The sequence below is a fragment of the Betta splendens genome, chromosome 7, assembly GCF_900634795.4.
Source record: "Betta splendens chromosome 7, fBetSpl5.4, whole genome shotgun sequence".
Classification (NCBI taxonomy): Eukaryota; Metazoa; Chordata; class Actinopteri; order Anabantiformes; family Osphronemidae; genus Betta; species Betta splendens.
The window spans coordinates 6,571,734-6,595,319 of record NC_040887.2 but is presented as its reverse complement, the minus strand read 5'-3'; the positions used below and the strand labels follow the sequence as shown (position 1 = coordinate 6,595,319).

The 23,586-nt window shown below is 50.6% G+C and overlaps 1 protein-coding gene across 13 annotated transcripts in view; it reads right to left on the bottom strand.

The window, feature by feature from the left end:
- Nucleotides 1–18,021, bottom strand: part of LOC114858885 (neural cell adhesion molecule L1-like protein) — a 31,674-nt gene extending 13,653 nt beyond the window's left edge. For 4 of the 13 annotated variants that reach the window (XM_029156548.3, XM_055510331.1, XM_055510332.1 and 1 more), the window contains exons 1-17: nt 8,078–8,260; nt 6,593–6,730; nt 6,378–6,486; nt 6,125–6,306; nt 5,923–6,045; nt 4,649–4,825; nt 4,216–4,342; nt 3,953–4,134; nt 3,743–3,877; nt 3,313–3,453; nt 2,977–3,088; nt 2,259–2,425; nt 1,963–2,122; nt 1,660–1,784; nt 1,484–1,588; nt 383–580; nt 82–152 (exon numbers count right to left, since the gene is read on the bottom strand). In XM_029156548.3, coding sequence (XP_029012381.1) covers nt 82–152; nt 383–580; nt 1,484–1,588; nt 1,660–1,784; nt 1,963–2,122; nt 2,259–2,425; nt 2,977–3,088; nt 3,313–3,453; nt 3,743–3,877; nt 3,953–4,134; nt 4,216–4,342; nt 4,649–4,825; nt 5,923–6,045; nt 6,125–6,306; nt 6,378–6,486; nt 6,593–6,674 — 2,196 coding nt within the window. In that variant the 5' untranslated portion in view covers nt 6,675–6,730; nt 8,078–8,260. Of the gene's footprint in view, nt 1–81; nt 153–382; nt 581–1,483; nt 1,589–1,659; nt 1,785–1,962; nt 2,123–2,258; nt 2,426–2,976; nt 3,089–3,312; nt 3,454–3,742; nt 3,878–3,952; nt 4,135–4,215; nt 4,343–4,648; nt 4,826–5,922; nt 6,046–6,124; nt 6,307–6,377; nt 6,487–6,592; nt 6,749–8,077; nt 8,263–10,658; nt 10,798–17,224; nt 17,244–17,513 lie in introns of those variants that run through there. The other 9 variants (XM_055510333.1, XM_055510334.1, XM_029156549.3 and 6 more) reach the window with 8 other exon arrangements.
- Between the last annotated feature and the right edge of the window lie 5,565 nt (nt 18,022–23,586).

The window sequence follows — 23,586 nt, the reverse complement described above, 5'->3', positions numbered from 1 at the left end:
ACTCAACCTTCAGACTACTTACAAGTATTTTACAAATATTACTACTTAATGCATAATCTTATTGAAACGGGTTCTTCTCACCTCCCAGCTAATGTACATTCGATGAGGAAGATGACCCTGAATTTTGATGTTCTCTGGGTTCCGATCAGGAGCTTTGGAGAGTATTGCATTATATGTATTAGTGCAAGTAACAATGTAAATGTCTTCTGACATTTCTGATATAATGCTGACAGGCAGATATTCAAATAAGATGCAAGACTCAACCAGCAACACGTGCTGCAGCTATTGTTCACACGCACACCAGTGCTGCAGGGCCGTAATCCCTGCGCGACGCACAGCTAGCCACAGCTAAAACATGCTAATTGAAGGGAGTGGGCCTTACCGGCAGGGGGTGTCCTGTATTGCTCGGTGGGTTCGCTGGGGGGTCCGGGTCCGACAGCATTAACGGCGTACACTCTGAACTGATAGTTAAGATGTCCATTCAGCGCCAGATCGGCTGTTGCCTGGTTACCAGGCACTCTGTGCAGCTCCCTCCACCTGCCAGGCTCCCATTGGCTCTCCTCATACTCCACTATGAAATCTGCGTTCATGGAGGACACGCGCATGTTCAGTCGTCAACAACCTCCTCCTGATTAACACTGTGTTTCTGATCACAGGTTTATGATTCATACAATAGGTGCTTGTCGCTCTACAAGCTGCTTTGGTAAGATCTGCTACCTGTCTGACTCCATCTCTGACTTTTGTGTTTACTGTTTCATCCAACTCCGACTAGAGGTTTCAAACTACAGGATTGTAGCTGATTATTAACATCATTAACACGACCTCGCAACAGTATCATTTGCACCGGGATGTTTGATTAAACTGCTGTAAGTCCACATTTCAGCCTCACGAGAGAGTTCTTCGCGTCCTGTTCTCGCGTCCTCTGATCACATCAAAGGTAATAAACATTACATCTAATTCTTACCGTCGCTATGTTCCAAAAATAAACAGGGCCCCGTTTGAAGCGCAAACAAGAGACAGCTCTCCCGCCAGCACTTCACAGCTATTTGCAGCCAGCGCTTGTTAATGAACTTTAGCGTGTCGCTAGCATTCGACAGTGATTACAGCAGCAGAACCTGTTAATTCCCCTTCTCACAACAAAGGGGGATGTGTCGGTTGCAACAGCTGAATTAAAACCACATCAAAACACTGCTCGGGTCCATTTTTACCACTAACCTGCAGACTATCAGGGACAGGGGTCCGCATCCACTGATGCTGTGAGGGGATCCAGTAGTTTATCTATCAAATGGTCTCTGCCAGGTTTTCAGGCAATTTAATTATGACTATTTCGTAGAGCCGCTGTAATTATGCAGCGCATGCTTCATTACAGGCTGTAAACTAAAGGGTAATGACAGAGAATCCCAACCTATACATTAAACAATCACTGCTAATGTCCACTTCCAGAAGCAGTGTGCACAGAATTCTCACGCGTTCCTGTTTCTACCTGTGACGGAGCTGTTGTGATCGCTCCCAGGGACCCAGGACAGACGCACGCGTCTCGGGCCGTCGACTTCCACAACGTCTAAATTCGTGGGCGCATCGGGAACGTCTGCGGGGCCAAGCGCAAACATCAGCTTGGTGTTCATCAGCGCCTCGTGAGGTAGCTTTTCGGCCTTTTACCCAGAACTGTGAGCAGTGCCGTGGCGTTGTCCTCGTCAAGGTGTGTTCTAGCCACGCATGTGTACAGCCCTTCGTCGCTCAGGTTCACGTTATTGATCCGCAGCATCCCATTGCTCACAGAGTGTCTGCACCAATAACGACTGTGATTAGGATAATGAGACCTGAGGAACATGTGCTGTATGACAGCGGGTCTTTATCCAAGCACCTTTATTTACAGATAAAGACGCTGAACCCAGGCTTCATAAAAAAAAAACACAAGCAACTGAAAAATTCTGGAGGAACCATCAAGCTCCTGCCGCCTACCTGGAACCGTCCCCGGAGAACACGTCCTCCCCATCCTTCCTCCACACTACCTCAAAGGTGCTCTGCAGGCTTTCATCGTACGCCGCCTGGCACCTCAGCTGGGCGGTGGTCCCGCTCACGATCTGCACGTCCTGGGGGGGGTGGTATATTTCTGTAGGGTCTGAAGATCAAAAACACAGTGTAAATAACAAAGGCACGTACACCAAGCTGCTAAGACGATCAATATATATTTCATTATTTACATCATTATTATTCACATAGTGACTCTACAGTTCGAGCTCCACATGCTCAGGCACCTTTCACATCCAGCGAAGCAGTGACTGTCGAGTTTCCCTCCGTGTTTAAGGCAACGCACGTGTATTTGCCTTCGTCGTCTTTCCCTGCGTTGGTGATTTGCAATGATCCGTTCTGGAGAACGCTCAATCCCTCGCGCTCGATGGCTTCTCCAGTCTCACCTTTGACCCTGGGAGAGAGCGTTGCACGCGCATGTTAGAGCGGCAAAGTGGGTGAAATGTTCCTCAGTTTGAGGGTTGGACCTGTGTTAGATTTGAGCCATGTTTCCTACATAATGCTCCCTGTCACTTTGTTTATCTGTGCTGTGAATCTCCACCTGTATATCAAACTGATCCAATAGAAGTCAATCCTTTAATCTAAAGCCCGCATGCTTCGGCTTGTTGATCAGTGGCATCTGGAGCACAGTCCCATTATTCTGAGGCTCTGTACAGAGTGATTCTGTCGTGGACCGTCTGAGATCCTTTTACCCTTGGTTGCAGCGCTGCAGTTGCAGATAATAGGATTTAATTAGCCCATATTATCTAATTAAGCAGACTTAAGGGACGGCATCAGACTAGATCGTGCAGGCTGTGAAAGCAGCGTGGGATTAATGGCATGACTCACTGAGGTGCGCTTTGAATTATTCCGTCTACTGCAAACTGCCCAGATTTCGTGCAGTTGATGAATGCATTAAAGGAGCTTCGCACGGATAGATTATTAATTTTGCTGGTAGTCACTTGCCAGTCGATGCTTGACGGAGGGGAGCTGAAAACCCTGCAGTTGAGGAGGATGCCCCCTCCCGCTATCACTGCGTACTCGAGGTTATCCGTTGTTAGTATCAGAGGAGCCATCTCTAAAGGAAAAGGGAGAAAACGGAGACGTTGGAGCTGCCAAGTTATCGCCCACGAGGCCTTTTTTCACAAATGGAAACAGGAGGAAATACAAATATATATCACAACCTCCTGTAACACCTCGAGAGCTAAAAAAACAGCATGCGCCACGAGGTTGTGTAGACAAGAACTGTGTTTGTAGCATATTATCGGTGCACAGGGGACAGAGTCTGCCTCCACTACTCACTCGTGACCATGATGTTGACGTTGGCCAGGATGCTGCCGTGACTGTTGGAGGCCTCACACTGGTACACGCCGCTGTCCTGAGGTCTGGCGTTATGGATCACCACCGTGTCATCGTGCACGCGCCTGTTGCCCCCCGCGTCGTCTGTCGGGAAGCGACGCCTTAAATTACCCGCGTGCGCATTAGACGTCGTGAAATCAACATGATATTAAAGCGGGAGCCGTGTAGATTTCAGCCCAGCGCACCTTGTAGTGTAAATCCTGAAATAATACAATGACAGGCTGCCAAGTGCGTCTCAGGAGCTCTGCGGAGCAATTAGCCAAACAGCTGCTGGTCGGATTGGAACCGGGCTGGTTCTCTTGTAGCCGCCCTGTCGCCGTGCCAACTGGCAGCACATGCACTCAGCCGCGGCTACAGCGACTCTCCCGCTCACCTCTGAGAAGCTCCCCGTTCCTCCTCCACGTTATGTCCGGCGCCGGCTTTCCACTGACCGAGCAGCTGATGTGCACGTCGGACCCGGTCACGGCCAGCTGGCTCTGGGGAGGCCCCGTCTGCCACTTGGGCGGCTCTGTGAGGCGTTAAGGAGGCCGGTGATGGCTGTGTAACGCCAACGCACTCACAACGGCATGATTGTGAGACCCACCTTCCACTGTCACGTCAAAGTAGTGGACCGTCTCCCCGGCGGAGTTGCTGGCCGTGCACATGTACTGCCCCTGATCGCTCTCCTCCACCGCCTTGATGGTCAACAGCTTATCAAACTTGCTGAATTTGGTCCGAGGAGGCAGCTTCTCTCCCATCTTCATCCATTTTACGCTTGGAGTGGGACTAAAAGGGGACAAATCGTGATGGAGACGTGTGGTGATGCTGGGCCATAAGCAGTGGTGGCGACTGAGCGCGTGCACCTACAAGCCCTCTGGTATGCACTCGAGGCGCAGGTCCTCTCCCTTCAGGAACACCATCTCTGTCTGAACCATCTCAGTCCGACCAGCAGAGGGCAGCAGCAGGCCAGGTTTTCTCACTGCGGGGGCTCCAGCTTAATTGAATACAAGAGAGCGGTCTTGATCACTGACGTGTAAAAGCAAGGATGGCTTTTTTTGTCTTGTAGCGCAGCCTGTGGGTTGTTTGTGCCGTACGTACAACAAGCGTGTGACCTGTTCACATAACACAACACCACCGCAGAAGGCTTTGATGCCGACGCGGTGGCATCGCTGTCATCGGATTTGTTTTCATGTTTCACTCAGACATGCGGATAATGATGCTCGGTCTTTACATGACAGTCTTTACAATCCGATGTCACGAGACGAGACAAGCCGCGTGCCTCCTGGGATCGGCAACTCACCGCTCTGGGCGGCGACGACGACGGCCATGGCGCTCTTCTGGACGATGGTGCGTATCCTGGAGAAGGCGGCGTGGCAGTGGTAATCGTCGCGGCTGTCGCTGCGCACGGCGTTGGAGACGTACAGGTTGCCGTCGAGGCCGGTGGTGACCCGCTCGTTCTGCTCGATGTGCTGCAGGCCTGCGGGGGGGGGGGGTGTTAACAATCAGCATACAGTATGTTACTACTCGTGGCTGGTGCAGAAACACAAATTGACCTTTTGCCCAAACGAGCAAACGCATCATCGGGTTCTCCAGAATCGAGGCCGAGTGCTCGGCGGCACTCGGTTGCCATGGAAAAGCGGCTGTGGTACAGTATGGCCTGACATAGACAGTGGAGGGGTTTTTACACACGCCCTCAATGAGCCGCCTCGTACACGGTGACCTCATTAGGACGGTGCCAGCGTATGTGGTTTAAATAGAGTCCGTAACGAGTCGGCGATGCGTAATTTATCGCGCCTCTCAGCTCGTTCCATTATTTAACAGCTTCATTTAAGACATGGCCTCAGGACATTAGTTCTCCTTGGAAAATACATAGATTTGGTGTCAAACTGCTCTTAAAAACGTGTCTCCAGCACCTTCAGTCCACACACAAGGAGGCAGCACAGTGTCCGCTGATGCGCTCTGTCTTTCACACATCTGCTCCTCTCTCGTTCCTGCAGGAAGCAGGTTTTTTTGTTGTTGTTGTTGTTGGAGGCAGTTGAGAAATCTCCCAAGAGGCCGGGTAGAAAACTGCGCTATTGACAAAGCGCCTCACACAGAACAGAGGTGACCTTTTGCACGGTGAATAACTTCATATCTGTGGCGGTGGAGAAGGGACTGTGCTGTGGGACCGACCCACGGATCCTATAGCTCTGTGGGTCCCGTTACCTGGCAGTCTCTGCTGTCACGGCTGGACCCCCCACTGAGGGAGAGAACAGGACGTTCCGAGGCAGCTCACACAGACCTCCACATTATCAACGCTGCTCCACCGCTGGGTTTAAGTCTCCTCCATCACCTCGCGCTGCTTCTTGTCAAGTGTCTGAAGCCGTGATTTTCCCCAGGGGCTGGACTTCAATCTCTGAACACAGTGATTCACAGCGAGGACAGACTGTCCAGCCGTTAATGCTGCTATTCTGGCTCACATCTCAATTTGAAGACACCTTGAACCTACAAATCAGGAACAATCCGCCCTAACCTCGGCTGATTTTCCCATCAGCCAACAGGCAGCCGGGCTTAAACGCATCTGTCTGCACTTACGATAGGACATCCAGTAGATCTGACGCGGGGCCACGCCCTCCGGAGGGTTACACTTCAGGACGAAGGGATTTCCCTCGTTCACCTCAATCAGCTCCATCGCCTCCTTCGGGAACTTTGGGACGCCTGATCATGAGCACACGGTGAAGCCTCATTGTGAAACGCAGGCAGAGCGGGATGAGCTGCTCGGGTGAAGGTTACTCACTGCGAGCGATCAGCGTGATCTCCTCCGTCATGGCAGTCCCCCGCTTGTTAGAAGCGTAGCATCTATATTTACCCTGGAACTGGGCGAGGTGTTTGCTTTGCAGCACAAAAGTGCCAGATGTGTTCTGTGTTGTGTTGACGTGAGGGGGTAGAAATTCCTCCCCGTCTTTTGTCCATCTGTATCTGTTGGAACAGGACACTTAGTAGGTTTCTGCTCAGCTGTTTTAATTGGTGTGGATGTGCAGGCGTCTTACTGTGGCGGTGGGTTGCCCCGGGCTTCACACCTCACAGTGACGTTACTGTCAAAGGGAAGAGCAACGATGGGGCCCGACGTGTGGCGGATTATGGTCGGAGGCTGCTCCACTACACACACACACACAATGAGAAACATTGATAAATGCTGGTGATCCTACGATTTTGAACTTTGGATGAAAAGAAAAATGGCGCCGCGAGGTCTGGCTCCGCCCACCTTCCAGAGGAACAGTCAGGGCTGCAGCCGTCCAGCTCAGGGCGAGGAGCAGAGCGAGCTGCAGGCTGCCCGCCGACGCCATCGCCGGCACCGGTCGGACCGAGACGGCGCGAGGAGGCAGATGATCTCACCTGGAACCTTTAGGGCACAAAAGACCTGGAATCAGGTGGAAAGCCAGCGTCACTCACAGGATCACAGAGACGCAGCACTGAATGTAATGTAACAGTGAGGGGAGCTGGAGATGTGTGGCTTCCTGCCAAGTCGGACCAGTAAGAAGTACTGTAAGTAAATAAGATCTAACGGCACTAAAACCCACAACATTAAAGATCCATTCTCCTAATAATAAAAAGTCCTTTACTGCAGCCCGTGTAGAAGACGGGGCTCAGCTGCTGAACACCTCCCACGGCCGGCGCCAGCCGTTCACGGGCCCTTGTCCGGCATTGATTGGATGTCGTGGCTCAACACAGCAGAGCGCTTGTCTACAGATTACCCTTTGAACTGTGGAGCCGGGCCGCCGGTACCGCGCAGCGTGTCTACACTCAACCCAACCGGCACCAGGACCGAGTCGCCGCCCGCGAGCGCGGCCCGGTCCGAGCTGGCAGCCCATGAACCGCTCCGAGCCCGGCCGCATTCCACAGCTCAGCTCTGTCACGGCGGCAGAACCAAGTGGGTTCACGCTCCAGCTAATCCTGCTGCCGGGACGACGAGGCCGCGGAGGTCCAGCCAGTCAGAACCACTCTGACACCTTCTGAGGGCGCGCGGCGGGCGTTCACCTCCGGTCCAGTCAGTGCCGTAATTGTGGTGGACTGGGTCCAAGATTAAGCTGCTGGAATTTAGAATCAATTAAACAAATTGAGATTGTGGCGGAGCTTTTACGCTGAGAAGTCTGTGTGATTATCCTCTGCTGCCGGACTGTGCGTGAAGCCGGTTAAAGGCTCGCTGGGCGAGAAACAAAGCTTTTCCAGTGTGTCTGACGCCGCGGCCCAATCACACACACACACACACACACGGCGACCTGGGCCGGATGCTGTCGGCCTCCACGTGCGCGGCGCCGCTCACCTGAACCCGAATACCACTGACAGCGCCTGTTTAAAGCCCAGATCCTTGGCCCCATACAAGTGGGTGGAGCCGCTGTGTAAACAGACAACAAAGCGCACGCAGCTCTGTTACCTGAGCACACGACCCGTCGCGGCCGCGGATCCGCGGGGATTGTGTGCTGTAAGCCAATAGTGCGCCGTGGCACGAAGGGTGTGATTACTACTGCGCTAATCCCGGCTACAGCAGCATCCGTTCTATGCAACGAGCTCCTCCGACCCAATAAAAGTCCCCTCGGGCCGAGCGGCGCCGCTGCAGGTCACGTTTGTGCAGTGAAGTGAGTGACACCTGATGCAGAAATGACAGCCAGCGCTTCCAATCCAACAGAGTCCCAGTGCGGTGGTTCCCTCTAACCAACAGCATCCGACTGATGATGTAACCAATACTCACGGAGTCCTGAAGCTCTCTACGTGTCAGACCTGAGGCAGAGCCCACGGCGGCGGCTCAGCGCGTCCACGAGGACACGCGTCTGGGCCGGAACCATCGGGGGATCATCGCTCCGAAGCAGCACCTCTGACACGTCCGTCCTCCTCCACCTCGCGCTGCTCGGCTCCTCGGTCCGATGACACGCCCCCCCCCTCGCCCCCCTCACCTCCACTCAAGCGGCTAAAGGGACTCACTCAAGTGACATATGTCGCCAAAGCCAAAGACGCTCCCTAAGCCGGTGACAATGACGGGGACAAAGAGTGAACTGTGGGGTCACTCACTCACAGTTAAAGCATGGGCGGGAGGAAGTGCAAGCACCCCCCCCCTCCCCTCTTACTCACTCACTTCTGCCTTACAAACATCCACCCACACCCGTTTACACCCGACTCCTCAGCGATTTCATTGCATCATGTCGTAGCTCAAACACATGAGGGGAGTTGTCTTTTCTCCGAGGACTCGCGCTTCATTTCCAGACGTCGCTTCGGGGTGTTGATAGATGGAGGCTCGGGAGAACATGAACTGAACTGATATCGACATGATGTGGTTGATAAAAGACTAACAGGATCGCGTCTTATCTTCCGCCACGCGATTTGGCTTTTAGTTACATTTCATCTTCAGGTTTTGTGAAAATAAACGCCAGCGTAATTTCTCATCTGGAGACACAGAGAACTTCATTTAATGCGGGTCTATGTTGGAATGATCTCTTCAAATTGTAAGGTATTTACAGGATAAGCAGCATGTGGAGTTAGTCAGTCAGCAGAAAACACAGTTGATATTCACAGTCTGCTCCTTTAAATCGTGAAATTGACTAGAACAAGCTCCTTGGTCGTCTTACACTGATCTATTCTATGAGATTTATAATGCCAGATCAAATGAATCACAGTAGACTAAGGCTTTAAAGCTTCAGCGAGCCGTCCCGGGGTGAAAATAACCTTAACCTCCTCCTCCTAATAAGCCTAAGGAATCCAAAACAGAAATCTTGTTTTTATCGTTCCTTATTTGCATCCGCTGAGAATCCTCCAGCCTAAACACCGTCTGATCCGGAATCGCCTGCACAGCTCACTAGCGTCAGTGCCGGGGCAGAATCGCCGGGCCTAATTACACAGTCCATTTAGGACTGTTGTCGTCGTTTCAAATTGACCCTCTCCGTGTTTAAACCAGCGAACGCTTCTATAAACACGATGGGACAGAGAAAAAAACCCGGAGGCAAAGTTGTGCGTTCACCGTGTTTAAACGTGCTTCACGTGTTTAGAATGCTCCTGACACACGGTCAAATGTTTAGGAGGTCCCCAAGGAGAATGTTTGAGCCTCAGTGACTCAGCTAAAAGGCAGCCAGGCCCGTTTCTTTGTGCTAACATTCCCCTGGTACTGGACCTTTTGATAATTACAACCTCTTCAGTCTTGATGTGACACAAACACACAATTACAACGTTGCGAGGAGCGTGGCATGCAGCAAAAACAGCCGCGCGTCTGCGCGAAGAGCACACTCACGCCAACAGGAACACGCCTAAGCACGAAATGTGAGCCTTCCTGCACCGGCAGCCGAGACTGCGCTTCATTCATGGTTCCAGTACGTCTTCAAACGCCGCGTCAGATAACAACAGCCTGCGAACGCACAAAACCAGGGCGGCTTCGCCTGTCAACGCACACGCCGCACAACAATGACGGAGGAGGTGCCAGCAGCATGCGCTGGCGCTGACGGAGAGGAAGTCAACAAAGCGCGGGGCACGGACGCGTCCTCCAGGGCTTCAGCAAACAGGAACCTGGGTTTCGGCAAAGTACACAAACCAATTTAAAGTCAAGGAGCGGCTTAAGTTCAGGATGTTGCTCCAATGTTTGCGTAAAGATGAGCAAGGTGTCAAACCCACTGAATGATGTCAGTGGCCAACAGTAGCTGATACAGTAGAGCTGATATGATCCATCAAAGTGTTGGCATGCGAGTGACACAAATCATTAGACTCAAGCAGATCGTTCACCCTCTCTTTGTTCTCTCCTCTTATTACCTCTTATCAGGAAAGAACAAAGCTTTGCAGCTGTGTCGCATTTCCAGTGTTACAGGCACCGTAAAGCTATGATGCTAACACAAAATCCTCGTTAATATCTCGCTTATTTTGTGCGTGGCCACATCCATCCTGGATCAGAACCGCTTCCTCCGTGGTGTTGGTCCAATCACAGGGCGACGCATCCTTGAGGTATTACGTAATTCATTACTTTTGTTACTTTTACAAGGTTGTTTAATTGGAACCTGTCAGACACATGTTAATTCCACTGTGCGCTTGTGGAGGAGAACACAGTGGATGCCGGAGTTCTGTTGACGTGCATGGTTCAAATGCTCTGAGAACCTGCTGGCCAAAACATTAGAACCGCCTCCTACGACGAACTCTGGAACGACTCCAGCTGCCACAGTGATGAACCCAGCGCATGACTATCACCTCATCACCTCAGCCTACGTGTCCAGTGAGTGGAGGCCGCGGTGACACACTTGGATTCATCCACAAACGGGTCGAGATTTAAAGTTATGTCCGTAAAGCACGCGTTGCCTTACCTTTAGGGTCCCCGTGACTTTTTGTTATCACTCCTAGATGTGGTGAGGCGTGCGGTGTCTCTGCAGGGCAGCAGGCATCAAACTTCAAAGGCATTCACTTCAAACCTGCGCATCCACTGTTACGTAAGGCGGCAGCCAGACAGCGCCGCACTCCTTTACATCGCACACAAGCATAACAGGTTTAAAGCAAACACTTTCAGCAGGCTCGTGTTTCAGTGTGTGGAGGTGTGTTGCTCATTAAAGCGCCGCTGAGCTCACTCAGTTGGGGTTTAAGTGGCTCCCGTGCTCTCGCACGGTAAAATGAGGCTTTGTGGAGCGACATTTGAAGTGCTGCCTCTATAAATTAGAGCTGGCCTGGCGCGCGATAACACCCTTAAACTCCTGATGCCAAAGCACAGATGGTGGCTTCGGTATGTTCTGCGCAAATAGAGTCCCTGTCCTGCACAACTCAGCGAGTGTTGTGGAAATGTTTACAGCTTCATAGAAAATAGTTTGGATCAAAGGCTGGAACAACAATAAAAAGTGAAGAGTGACAGATTGGCATCAAGAACGGTAAAGTTACAATAAACATCAATTTAGATTTATTAACAAGAGTTATGTGTATAATCTATTATATCACCATTAAATACTGCATTGATACGGAAGCTATACTACAATATACTCTCATATTCTTCATATCTTCTATATTCACTTAGAAGAAGCCTTAAAACACATCCATTTATTTTGTAACAAATTATCGGTTAAATGAAGATTTCAGTCCTGGAGATTAACTTTCATTTTCACTGATGCTTCAAGCTCCAAAACTCTCGAAGCCTCACTCGAGGGTAAGACCTGCCTGATCTTGTAGCGCGCACACGCCTTTGTCTCTCTCCCACGTTTCCCTTTTCCCACCCCATTATCTAAAATACCCAAAACACGGATTGTGAAAGTCAGTGTTTAATCTTCTAAGAGACTTTCACCAGCAGCAAAATCCAAAGAATGGAGTGAGAGTCCTCTAGTCCCACTTTGACGCGTCTTCGTGGACGTGTGATGCTTTTAGAGGTTTTATGCACAGGGTACCTTTAAATCACTGTTGGTGATTTGAATTGGTGGCAATGAATGGTTCAAATATTTCTAAACAATCCAAGGTGGACTGAAAGAGATGTTGTGCTGGATACTGCCAAGTAATTGCTGAAAAACTCTAAATGTACTGTACCGCGTTCTTTCTGGGGGAAAGAATTCAGCCAAGGAAATTTCCTGGCATCCGCCGCATTTAGAAAATAATCACAGTTGTAAGAAACTCATCAGAAACTAAATTACTTATCCTCCCACTGATGAGCTGGCAAACAGTGGGTTTTGAAGCATCTGCTGCAACATGTCAAGAGACTAGGGCTCATGAGTCACCTCCGGTGTACTATCAAACTAAATCTAATCCTTTAACTTTAAAACATCTGCACAGAGCTCTGTCAGGGCTCACACGGCAAAGCCATCGCATCCGAACACAGCGTTTAAACACAACACATTTTAAAACGAATCAAAGAGGCCACTTTCGAGTAAGAGAGCGTTTTTCTCTGTCTCCGCTGCTGCTTCTTGCTTGTTTTACCCTGTTTGCCCTTTATTTGCAGCTTCACCGCTGTGGCTCAGAGCCAAAGACGTTGGCGGCTCGGGGAGTTGAAGCGACTCCGCGACAGCCACCATAGGAGCGCTACCTTGCGTGGCGCTGTTTGAGCGATTGCCCCGCTGGTGGCCAACACAGACCCGCGACAGGGCTGCCCTTGTGACAGCGCCGGGGCTTCGCTTCATTTGCATTTCTGGAGCGCCATGAATGAACGTGTTTGTCCTGGCCTGTGCGGCCCCAATCAAAGGGTCCATTAAGGAGTGTTTTAGAAGTTCCACAGCGCCGGGTCGGACGTTTTGGGAGCTGGTGCTGCCGAGGAATATGCCAGAGCAGAGGCAGCGATTCTCCTGTGAAAGGCCCGGTGGCCCGGATCAAGCTGTATGCAGATGATCCGCCGCTTGACATTTTCTGCATGAGAACAGGTGGGAGGCTCAACAAGGGAAAAGATGAATGGGGTTAATAGCGTTTCAGCGCAGACACGGAACATGTTGGCAGGGTGTTATTAAATTTAATGCTGCTGGTCTCACATTCGGAGCCAAGTATCAGGCACAGCGTGTCACAGATAGCAACACCCACGCCCCCCCGGCAAAATAGCTGACTAACAGCTATCACATACCTTCGTTTTCCACAAACACAAAGACAGAAAGACGCTGATTGAAACTGAACATATACTGTTTAAAAAGGAAATCTATGATCACCGAGCTCAGATAGGTGTGATGTGCACTTACTGCTTTAAAGTGTTTATTCACTGGCTATAGGCCTAATAAACGAAATGCTGAATTGGTATGTAATTTATATTACTCATATATCACAACTGAAGTGGTCAATATGCGACAAGCACAAACCACAAGCACGATAAACCACAAGTGAACAAACGCTGTAGCGCTGCCAAAACAAATTAAGGTGTAGAAGAATTCCCCTGAATCCATTATCTACTGTAACAAAACAGAAATGAGATGAGATGAAATGGAAACATGTTGCTAGTTTGGAATGTGGCGTTTCCACTACTGGTAACCGCGTCAGCTTACATTCAGCACCAGGCTGAAAAAGCTGCATAATGAAGCAGATATTTCATGTGTTTTGTTTCCTGGAGGGGCTCCAGTTGCCTGCTGACCTCAAAGACATCCTGGTTAAATTAACAGGTGACTAATTATTTAATTGTCATAGTCTAATCAAAGCAGGAAGTATAATATATCCTTATTAAAGCCACTGAAACAAATAGTTATGAAGAGTATGACATTTATTAGGCCCCTTCAATTGATTCTATGCTGATTAACCTAGAGCTCACACCCTGAGGGCAACCAGACACATACCTCCACCTGCGCGCCATCACATAAAGACAGGAGGTTGTGACCCGAGCGAGCACGAACATCACTGTGGGCAGAGAGACAGAAACAGACAGCGAGTGGAGGGAGATGGGGGGGGCGTACAGCACAGGAGAGACAGAAAAATCCATGGGAATTCAGGCCATTAGCATATGAATTGAATTCCAGCAGCAGGTCGGAGCTGTTAGGAAAAGCAGCAGTAGAGTAAAATCATCCCACAGAGTGCATGGGTCAGAGATAATCCTCCCACGGTGAGTTGCGAAAGCACAGCTAAGGATTCTGAAAAACGCTAAAGAGGAAACAATATATATTTCTATGACACTGAGGGGATTTGAACAAGCTCGTAGCACACGTGCAGTGACACTGAGAGATGGAACGTCAGTTCATCAGCTCGGACAGAGGAATGCTACGAGGCTGCTGCTCATTCCTGGGGGCTGTAGGGACCTGTTGCTGCTCAGGTGCATCATTCCAGACCAGATGGAAGCGAGTGTGAGCATGAAAAGCGCTTCGCGGGCACTGACGTCTGGGACAAAGCGGAGCCGTGGATGCGATCGGCGGGAGGCGACCGCACGCCGAGAGGATGTTTACTGCGCTGTCGCCGTGTGCGCGTCGCGGCTTATTTCTGTACCGCCGTCTCAGAGTCAGTGTTTGTCCCAGAAGACGGGTCCGAACAGTGAGAGCACTGTTTAAAAGCAAACGTCCCGCTGAATGCGGTGAAGAGCGTTTCGAGCGCCAGCAAACCATGTTGCTCACTCGCTCGGAGGAATGCGGCCCTTTTGTCAATTGAAGTTGTGCAAAGAGCCTCTGAAAGGGCGGCCGGGGGATCGGAGGGAGCCCCCCCCCCCCATCAAAGCCAGAACATCCCGCTTCTCTCGTGCTCACTTCACCTGCTCCCATTCGGACGGGGTGCAAAGTTATTTGTGCCCCCGCGTGAGGCGCTGATTTCACCAAACAGTTGTCGACCGGAGGGGTCGCGACCTCTGCCCTCGGTCGTTAGGAACCGCCGGAGCTCGGGGGCGGAAGTCCGGGCGCCATGGCAACGAGGCCGCTGGGATGTGCGCTGGAACATTTTGACGGAATTTTCATCCAGAAGGTTAATGTGTTGGTGCCGACAGATCCGTCGGCAGACGTTTGAAAAGGGAGGTGGGCCGCGTTCCGCTTCTGAGTGCGGCTCCTCTGTGTTTTTTTAAGTGACTGCGTCGGGGAATCTAGTAAATCTTTCACAAGCGTTCCCAACGTGGGCCGGCCTCCGGAGGAGGAGAGCAATAAATTCCCTTCCACACACATCGGTGCTCGGCCCCTTTGGTTCCTCGTCCACGGAGATCCTCAAATCAAAGGCAAACATGCATCATTAAAATATCAAGCAGGGCGTGAGGCAGAGAGCTGCTCTTTGCTTTTCTGTCACACAAGCAGGAATCTCCCCTTGTTTCATCCAACACTTTCTCACTTTCTTGTTCCACACATCATTCAAACGTGCACATCCATCACGGCCCCATCGTCCATCCTCACCAGCCGGTCCAGGGGCGCCGACACCTTTATTCGTGCAGGCAGCCTGCTCAGATTATCGTCTTAAACAGCACTTGAACACTTAATCCCCGTGAATGCGTTCTCTGACGCTATTGATATGTAAAAATATGCGATTACTCTGCTCCTCAAACAAACACACTCGCATTTATTCCCCAGATTCCTTCTCGTAGGACTTTTAACAGCTACCAGCTCCACTCTCTGTGGGGGAACAGTGCTCTTAGTTAATAGTTGGTCCAATTAGTGACTTGAATAATTTATATGATATTATAATAATAATCATATCATTCAATATATTAATCTTTAAGAAGCTGGTGTTAAAGTGCTCCCCCACCTTCCTTTGTGCTATAATTAAATGCAGCATTAAACCCACCCCGTCCTCCGTGTGGCGGCTGCATGTTTACACTCCTCAGTTGTTGAATGTATAAGTGACAGACATGGAGTTGATCTGTTCCCAGCACACCACTGATTAAGTGGCCGAGAAGCGCCCCCCCCCGCACGCTAAGGCTCTTACCCCGCAGTCGCTGCCGCTAATGGATAACAACGAGGCGCTCAGATGCTGACAGCAGCTAAATGCGCTCCGGCCTGTCACAACACATTACAGGCGAAGCAACACAACGTTATGTGGGAAGACGCGGGCCATGATATTACACAAACATTAACTATAGCGCAATAAGGGTTTTACAGGCTACGTGTTGGGGGGAGGGGGGGTTCCCCCGTCCTCCCATCGCGCATGTGGAGCCAAGTTTCGGCACAACACTGTGGGAAGTCAAAACTCCTCTGACAGGCTCCAATTACACAATTACGAGGCCGCTGAGAGGCAATTATCTCTCCTCTTCCTGTGGAAGGAGGTGGACACAACATGCCGGGCCTGTGGCAACGCATGCAGGATGAACCCGCCCCAGGGGGGACACGGTCCAGCACCTGTCAGAGCAGCAGCGCTGGTCCACTGGGTCCGTGCCGCACGTAGGCGCCGCCGCCAACGACGTCTTCACGCACTGAGCGTTTTTTCATCTCGCCGCTCTTTAAAGCGCATTCAGCCACTTGCTTCGTGGGAAGTGCACTCAGACGAGCCACTCAGAATCTGACATTTAGAGTTTATCGCCCTTCCTCTGCCTCTAATAAACCAGAAAATGCCAGTGAGCCGTGCACGTGGACGCTTTTATTCACTTTTTTGTGTGGAGAAACATTTAGTCCAAACAATCTGCATGCGTGAAAAAAAAGATTTACATGTTACGGAGCTGCAGCTTGAAAATGTGTGATTAAGTGGACTGTAGGGCCGCATTTACAATTATAATAAGAACAGATGCAGCTCTTTGGAGTTCTGAAAACTGAGGGAAATGTTAATAACAACTTTAGAACCCAAGAACCGTCCTCAAAGAACAGTCTTTAGGAACGTCCATCCTGAGGGAAGAGGACCTGAACACACCACGCCTGAACGGACACAAACACGCCGGGCCCTTTTCAGCAGTTGGAATTAAACGCTGACCTGTTTCTCATGTGACGGCTTGTTGCGCAGTAAATGAGTTTATTGAGAGATTGGGCCGAGCATCACCGCGGGGAGCGCCCGCCGCGGGATTTCGCCAATTACCAGTCCCTTCGCTCGACCCATTTCATTGTGACAAAGCTGCCGGGGCTCCGACGGGTCCGGCTTCACCAGACTGAGCCTGGCTGGTGGCGCTGAGCGGACAGACGCACACGCACATAATCTCCCTGCCAAAGAATTTACACATGGAAGAAGTTCCAACTTTGAGCCCGGCACGCGGGAAATGAGTGAGTTTTGATGATGGGCTCAGTCTGAACATCTGAGGGCGTGGATCGGATCTGTGAGCAGACAAACCCAATCACAGCAGAATAAAGAGCTTGAATACCATGATCCCAGCATCAATACTCTAATTACATCTGATGCAAATACAAATGCCAAGTTTTAACAAATACCTATAATCTGAATGAATAAAGTGAGTGAACACATGTACTTCACTGTAAGTTGTTTTAGGTCACACTGAAGCTTTACTCTGTGACGTTACACGTTAAAAGCATCTTTGGCACAGTTGCTGACTGAATGAAACTGGTTCGGTTCATGTTAACAGACTTGGAGAAAGAACTGACCACGACTTTACCTGCGGCTGGTTCTGGGGTTCTTGGTCTGACTCAGTGCCCGACCCACAGAACCTGCGCGGTCGCAGGCCGTGGGTTTTCCTCACAGCTCGCACGTTGTGCGTCCGTTTAAAAGCACAGCGTGCACCGCGGCGTTCGGCTTGTTGAGGCACCATTTAACAAGTTTAGGCCTGACGCAAACGTCCCGGTTTTGCACAACAAGCCTCTTTCGCAAAGCCCGGACGCATCTCCGGGGACGGAGGTGGATACAATAACAAGTACAACTTAAAGTAAACAACTTCTGCAACTCACCCATGAGAGAACAACCGTTCTGGAGAGCTCGTCTTGTGTTTTGTCAGGAGAAGCTCGCCGTGTCCACACTCCGGGAGTGATGACAACCTTCCTGTCAGTGCGCGCCGACGGCGTGACTGCCGCAACGCGTCTCCTGCACGAACGCTGAGACTGGTTCACGCCTCGCGCGCGCACTTCCCCGTCGCAGCTGGCCCGCGTGCGAACGCCTTTGACTGACGGCCAAAACTGCGCCGTCAACAACTGCAACGAGGACTCAAGGCTCCGCGAGGTCGTTCGTCTATTTTGGAAGAGCGGGGGTCAAAGGACGCGCGGCGGCTGCGAAGGCTGCGGGCGTGGAATGAGCGCCGTCATGTACTATAACCAGCCTGCGCCCACGGGCTGCGGCTGAAGAATGTGTGTTTGCAAAAATATGGAGACATATTTCATTCTGCGCCTCAACTCGCGCTCCAAGCATCCAGAGAGCGCGCTCGTTACGCACCTCACGTGCATTTGTTAAAGGAGCGCCACTGACCGCTCATGTGCGTAATTGTCCTGTCGCGCAACCTGAGGATCAATCACTACTAAGTGAACTTTCCGTTTCTCGTCACGTGCCCCATCCGCAGTCTTAATTTTTAGACTAAGACAGAAAGCGATCGTTTAGACGCACCGCGCCTCCCCTGCTGCGGGCGCGCGCACACGCGCACGTAGCGCTAGTGCGGGCCCGGAACGACACACAGCTGCGGTGTTGGTGCGCTGTGACTCACACGCGCCCCTTCGACTTCGCTAAACAATCCAGCTGCAGCCCAGACACGCGAGCTCCGACTCGTATGTGTCAGTGAGCTGCAGCACGCGGTCACGTGACCAGGGGACGGGCAGGTATGAGGAGAGGGGCCGGTGCAGCTGGATCACTCAACATCTGTCGTGCTGCCATCAACGTCCGCATTCGAGGCTGGAATCGCCTAGTAACGTTTTCTCGCCTGTAAATGAATGAAGAAACTTTTATTGACAAATAAAAAATAAATCTTTGTTCGGAATCCTCGACATAACCTGACAGTCAAGGCTGAGCCTGTAAATGCATGGCGCACTATACTGAACCTCATCTACAGAAAACAATCGCAGTACATTAGGTGCTGCGGGAAAACGACCCCATTCATTCGCTTTAATCGTTTTCCTACATTACATTCTTCGAATTCTTGATATTATCTGCCTCCCTTTATTTACAAGCGTGCTCTAATGTAACTTGTGTCCTTTGTGCCGACTAGAATGGAACTCGGTGCCAAGTGGTCGATGGCGCGCTCCGTTCCCCGCAAGGTCCGCTCTTAATTGTGAGGCGATAGAGGAGAAGCCTGCATTCCAATTACCACTCGAGCCGGCGGTGAACGGCGCGTCCTGGACCCCTGACACCGCCCTCGGCTGAGAGACAGACGCGCCGGCGCTGCTTCCAGTTCGCACATCTCCACCTATTATGAGAGCATTGTGCCGCGCTGACCCGTAATCTTGACCTTGTGTGTTGTTTCTCTTTGGCTTAAAGCACTTCACTGCTCATAAGTGAGATCTGTGGATTCTCCACCACGGCCGAGAGTCAGAGTTTGGTCATTAAAAAAAAAAAATTACAATTGTGTAGTAAGTGGGGAGAGGAGGGAAAAAAACGACTGCTCATGTTGAAAACACGAGTGTTGAGACGCACACATGCGGGTTGTTATTATCAGTGTGTACAGTCGCTGGCTCAGTGCCAAAATATACGCCACACAGGGAAGGATTGTCGAAAACCCAGTTGCCATGGTAATGTAAAGCGTGTGTATGTCGTGCGTCGTCCTGTGGTCTAACAATGCCCCCTAGTGACACCTCGGACGGCGTCGCACGCCGGGGGAGCGGCGGAGTCATTTCACGGTGACGCTCCGCAGGCTGAGACGTCGGCAGAGCTGGAGCGACTTCATTTTAAATCCAGTCTTTAACATATTTTTGCAGAGTTCCGCAGTAAATGTGTGCTCTCTGTATTCTAATACGCAGGGGACGGGCGGTTGCTGCCGTTTCAGTGTGCTAATGTGACTCACTGCGCCATAACTGCGTCTAATATAAGCCTCTGTAAATGCGCGAGCACAAATTAGTCACGTATTGGCGCAAACGCACTCTTCGGGTGGAGACGTGTTAAGTTTCCTAACACTAGGGGGCGCACGTTTCAACGAGGTTTCCACATTGTTGTCTTTCTGATTGTCTCTAAGCAGAGAAATTAAATCATAAAATAACACACATCAACCCTCGCTTTAGGAAACTTCAGCCACTTGTAAACAACCGTCAGAAACCTTCAGTGAAATGGGAGTTTTGGTGGTCTCAGAATAAAAGTGGCTTTTAATAACCTTTAATTAACAATTTTTCCTGTAGTGTGTTTCCTGCCACACAAAACACAGTGACATTTAATTTGAAAAATCTAAGCGAATGTTGGTAATCCTCCCTGATCTGTATTAGCCTGTGTTTTGATTCATCACTGACCCTCAGATAATTAATAGTGAAGGTGAAGGTGAAGAGACTGAATGAGAGCGAGGAGAAGAAATAGGCAGCGGAAAAGGGAGCAAAACAGAAATGAAAAGGTCACAATTATCTTTTCAGTTTTAAGGTTGTGATATTAAAATGTTTTTCCGTGTCTTTCATAGCCATCTTAATATTAACGTGCTGCTGGCAGATTTACTTAACGAGTCCCGGTGTGGTGTTAAGTGTGGTGGATCTGGAGACAGCTGTCATTCGGCTGCAGGTGTAACGACGCTCGCACTCGCGCACGATGCGAGAGGTGAGATTTGAATTCACAAGATGGGCTTCGCGCCGCGGAGCCGCACCGCGACGCGAAGCCATTTTGCTGCCGGCTTCGCCTCCGAGTCCTTCTCCCGTCATTCAAGCTGTGAATATTAGCAGCACTTCAGGATGATCCATAGTACAAGGCTGCACCAGCGCCCGCTGTATGAAATCATCCAATTATGTGTCTCTTTGTGTTGAGCCTCAGCATGTGGGCACATTGACCCCAAGGTGTCAGGGATCTTTCTCCGCATCCATTCCCTTCAGCGCCCGTTTTCAATATCTGCCTGCCATCCAGAGCTCAGGTGTTTCTTGGCGGCGTCTGACTCCGCCAACCTCACCGTTACGGGTCGAATTCATAAAAGAATGCCAAAATGGGAGAAGAAGGCGCCGTGTGCAGCGCTGCCCCTCGCGGAATGCAGAACACGCGTCCACAGGCGACCGTGGCACTAAACAGAGACGCACGAGGAACAAATGTTGACTGATAAGTACAATCCAAGCGAACTGCCTTTGTGTATTGACTCGGGGCCGGGGATGTGTGCAGCATCGGTGTTGCAGTGGAACAAGAGGAGTTACATCACCACCACTTACACACATTACAGGCAGCTCCAGACTATTGAGGCCCGGGAGAAAGGCTGCGATGAATGAAAGGTTGAATTGCATTAATACACAGGCGCACTGGGTTTGGGTGACTAAGAGTTGCATTCGTGCCCCGTCGTGTCGATCCCTGGTCCACGCGTGAGTCATCGACACTGAGCGTCGGTGCAGCGTAGCCTGAACTGAGCGTCCTGAGCCCCAGTCGGCTGCTGCCGCTCCGTCCGTTAAGTCGAAGCCGAGCGCTCTCAAACCTTGAACAATGCGATGCCATCGCTGAGCAGAGAGCACATTCAAACGAGCTCTTTGTATGTAATGAGTCGTGTTGAAAGAGAAATGGATCTGCGTTCAGTTTAGAAGGTGAAACCTGGCGTTATTATGAATTCACCCAAAAGCAAATCTTATCACTGTCTATCACAAAAGTAAATGGAGTGCTGCATTTCTGTACATACAGTGACTTCCTGCTTCATACGTCAGCGTGTTTCTTTACGGTAATTAAAATGTGTGAATAATGCATGTCGTACGTATTCACGGTTCACCCTGAACCGGCTAATGATTATCGATCCGCACGCGGGAGCCGAGCAGATGCGTCGCAGTCCGACGGTCGACGTAATGAGAACAACTTTTGCCTTTTCACACAATTTCTGCATCATTTGTCACCAAAAAATGTGCAAGTTAACACATTGCGTTCTGCAGAGTGGTCGCCCATTACCAGCTGTTTGAGGCTGATTGTGTTTTCGCAGCTTCTTGAATGTGATGATGTGTGTTTTTTCTTTTTGTCCTTGTCTTTGCTCTTTTTTTTTTCTTTTCAACGCACCAAATGTTGCGCGTTGAATTTCATCTGCTAATTGCCGCCAAAAGCGCATCTTTAAAAATCTTACTGGGATGAATTTTTGTCTTTTATACGTGAGCCAAAGAGGCTTGTGGCTTTTAATGTATGCTAAGAGCAGGCTAATGGTCGGATCATTGACAAGCGGAGAGTGAAAACATTCATTAGGGAGACACTATTGAAAATCCATACAGCCGTCTGTACCTCAGACCTAAAGTGTACATATCTAAATTCCAATCACCTAAGACGGATCCGCCCATTGACCACTTAAGAACAGAGTGTGAGACAGATGCCCACGGTGTGCGTTGACGGGCCCTAGAACCCGCTGGGGCGCCATCGGCGTTGTTTGTTCCACTCCTCTGCAGGGTTCACTTAGGAGTAAGCCTCTAATTCTCTCAAAATGAAAGCAAACACGGCTCCCGGCCGCCTTGTTTTCTCATGAAGCGGGCAAACATTTCATCTGAGGGGGCGCGGCGCGGCCGGTGGCTTGTCAGGTTAAGCGGGCCGCGTGACGTTAGCGGAGCCTCCCGCCAACGCGCGCCCCTCGCTAACGCTAACGCTAACGCGCCTTAGCTCCCGCTAACGTGCGGCCGGTCTTTATGCAAACATCCAAGTGACAGCGGTTGTTTAACTCAGCAGCGACCCTCGACGAGGCATTTAGAAGACGCCCGTGTGATAATACACACGTAAGCTGATGCTAGATAATAAATGGTTTGCTCAGTTCATTGCATTTTTTTGGGGGGTGGGGGGAGTAGAGTAAACATTCGTTTTATCTTGTCACCGGTATCTGGTCTCCAGAAAGATTAAAGAGAAGAAAACGCGACGCTGTAACCAACCAGGGACCGCGTGTGATTGTGTAGATCCAGGCAGCTTCTCGCAAGAGGAAAATTGCCAATCTCATGTGAGCTTCAGTAGCTTTATTGATTGGAGATGTCAGACAACCTAATATTGAGCAGCAAAATTGAATCCTGAAAAGATCACACACACACACACGCGCGCGCACACACACACACACGCGCACACGTGATGAGCCGCTGGAAAGCGGGTGAAATGAGAACTAAAATATTTATGGGTAATGAATATTCAGCTGAGAGTACGTTTGTATCATCCCCCAAACAGTTTTACAATTTAAATATTTATAGCTGCTTAAATAAATGAAACAGTCACCTACACATTGGGGACTGTCCGTGCGAGTGTGGACGCTTGATATATGAGGCTTGTTAGGCGTCGTGGAGGCGCGTTTTTAAAATCTGTGTCTGCTTCGCGCTGTCAGATAAAATCTCTCTCCAACGTGCGAAGCCGGATAGACTTCCTGTCTAAAAATTCATAACACATGGCGAGTTGTTCCATTTAACAGGCTCCTCTTGCCACCCTTAACCACGCTTAACGCCCCCCCTCCCCCCTCCTTGTCCCGACTCAAGCGGAGGCATTAAAGCAATTTGGACTCGGTTATCACCCGACGTGTCGCCGCACTGGCAGATCTCTGTGAGCAAATGAGCTGCGCTGGAAATGTCTGTTGAGATTGGCGTGCGAGGACGTGGGCAGCCGTGTCCGCTGCCACCTGCTCGGCGGCGCGGGGCTGCGCGGCTAATTCTGTCTGCAGCCGCCGAGTGGAGAAGTGAGGCACCTTTTGGCAATTTCATCTTGGCCCAACTCTTCTTTGCCGCTGGCCTAGAGGTGCAGACGCTGTGGAGGCCGTGAGCAGGTCCGGGTCACCGAGGGGTCGCGTCTGGTGCAGGTGATGCATTTATGTTTGCATTATGTGGGCTGGATTGAGACAGCGTGTGTGTGTGTGTGTGTGTGTGTGTGTGTGTGTGTGTGTGTGTGTGTGTGTGTGTGTGTGTGTGTGTGTGTGTGTGTGTTCGAAAGGCTTCGACTGTGTGG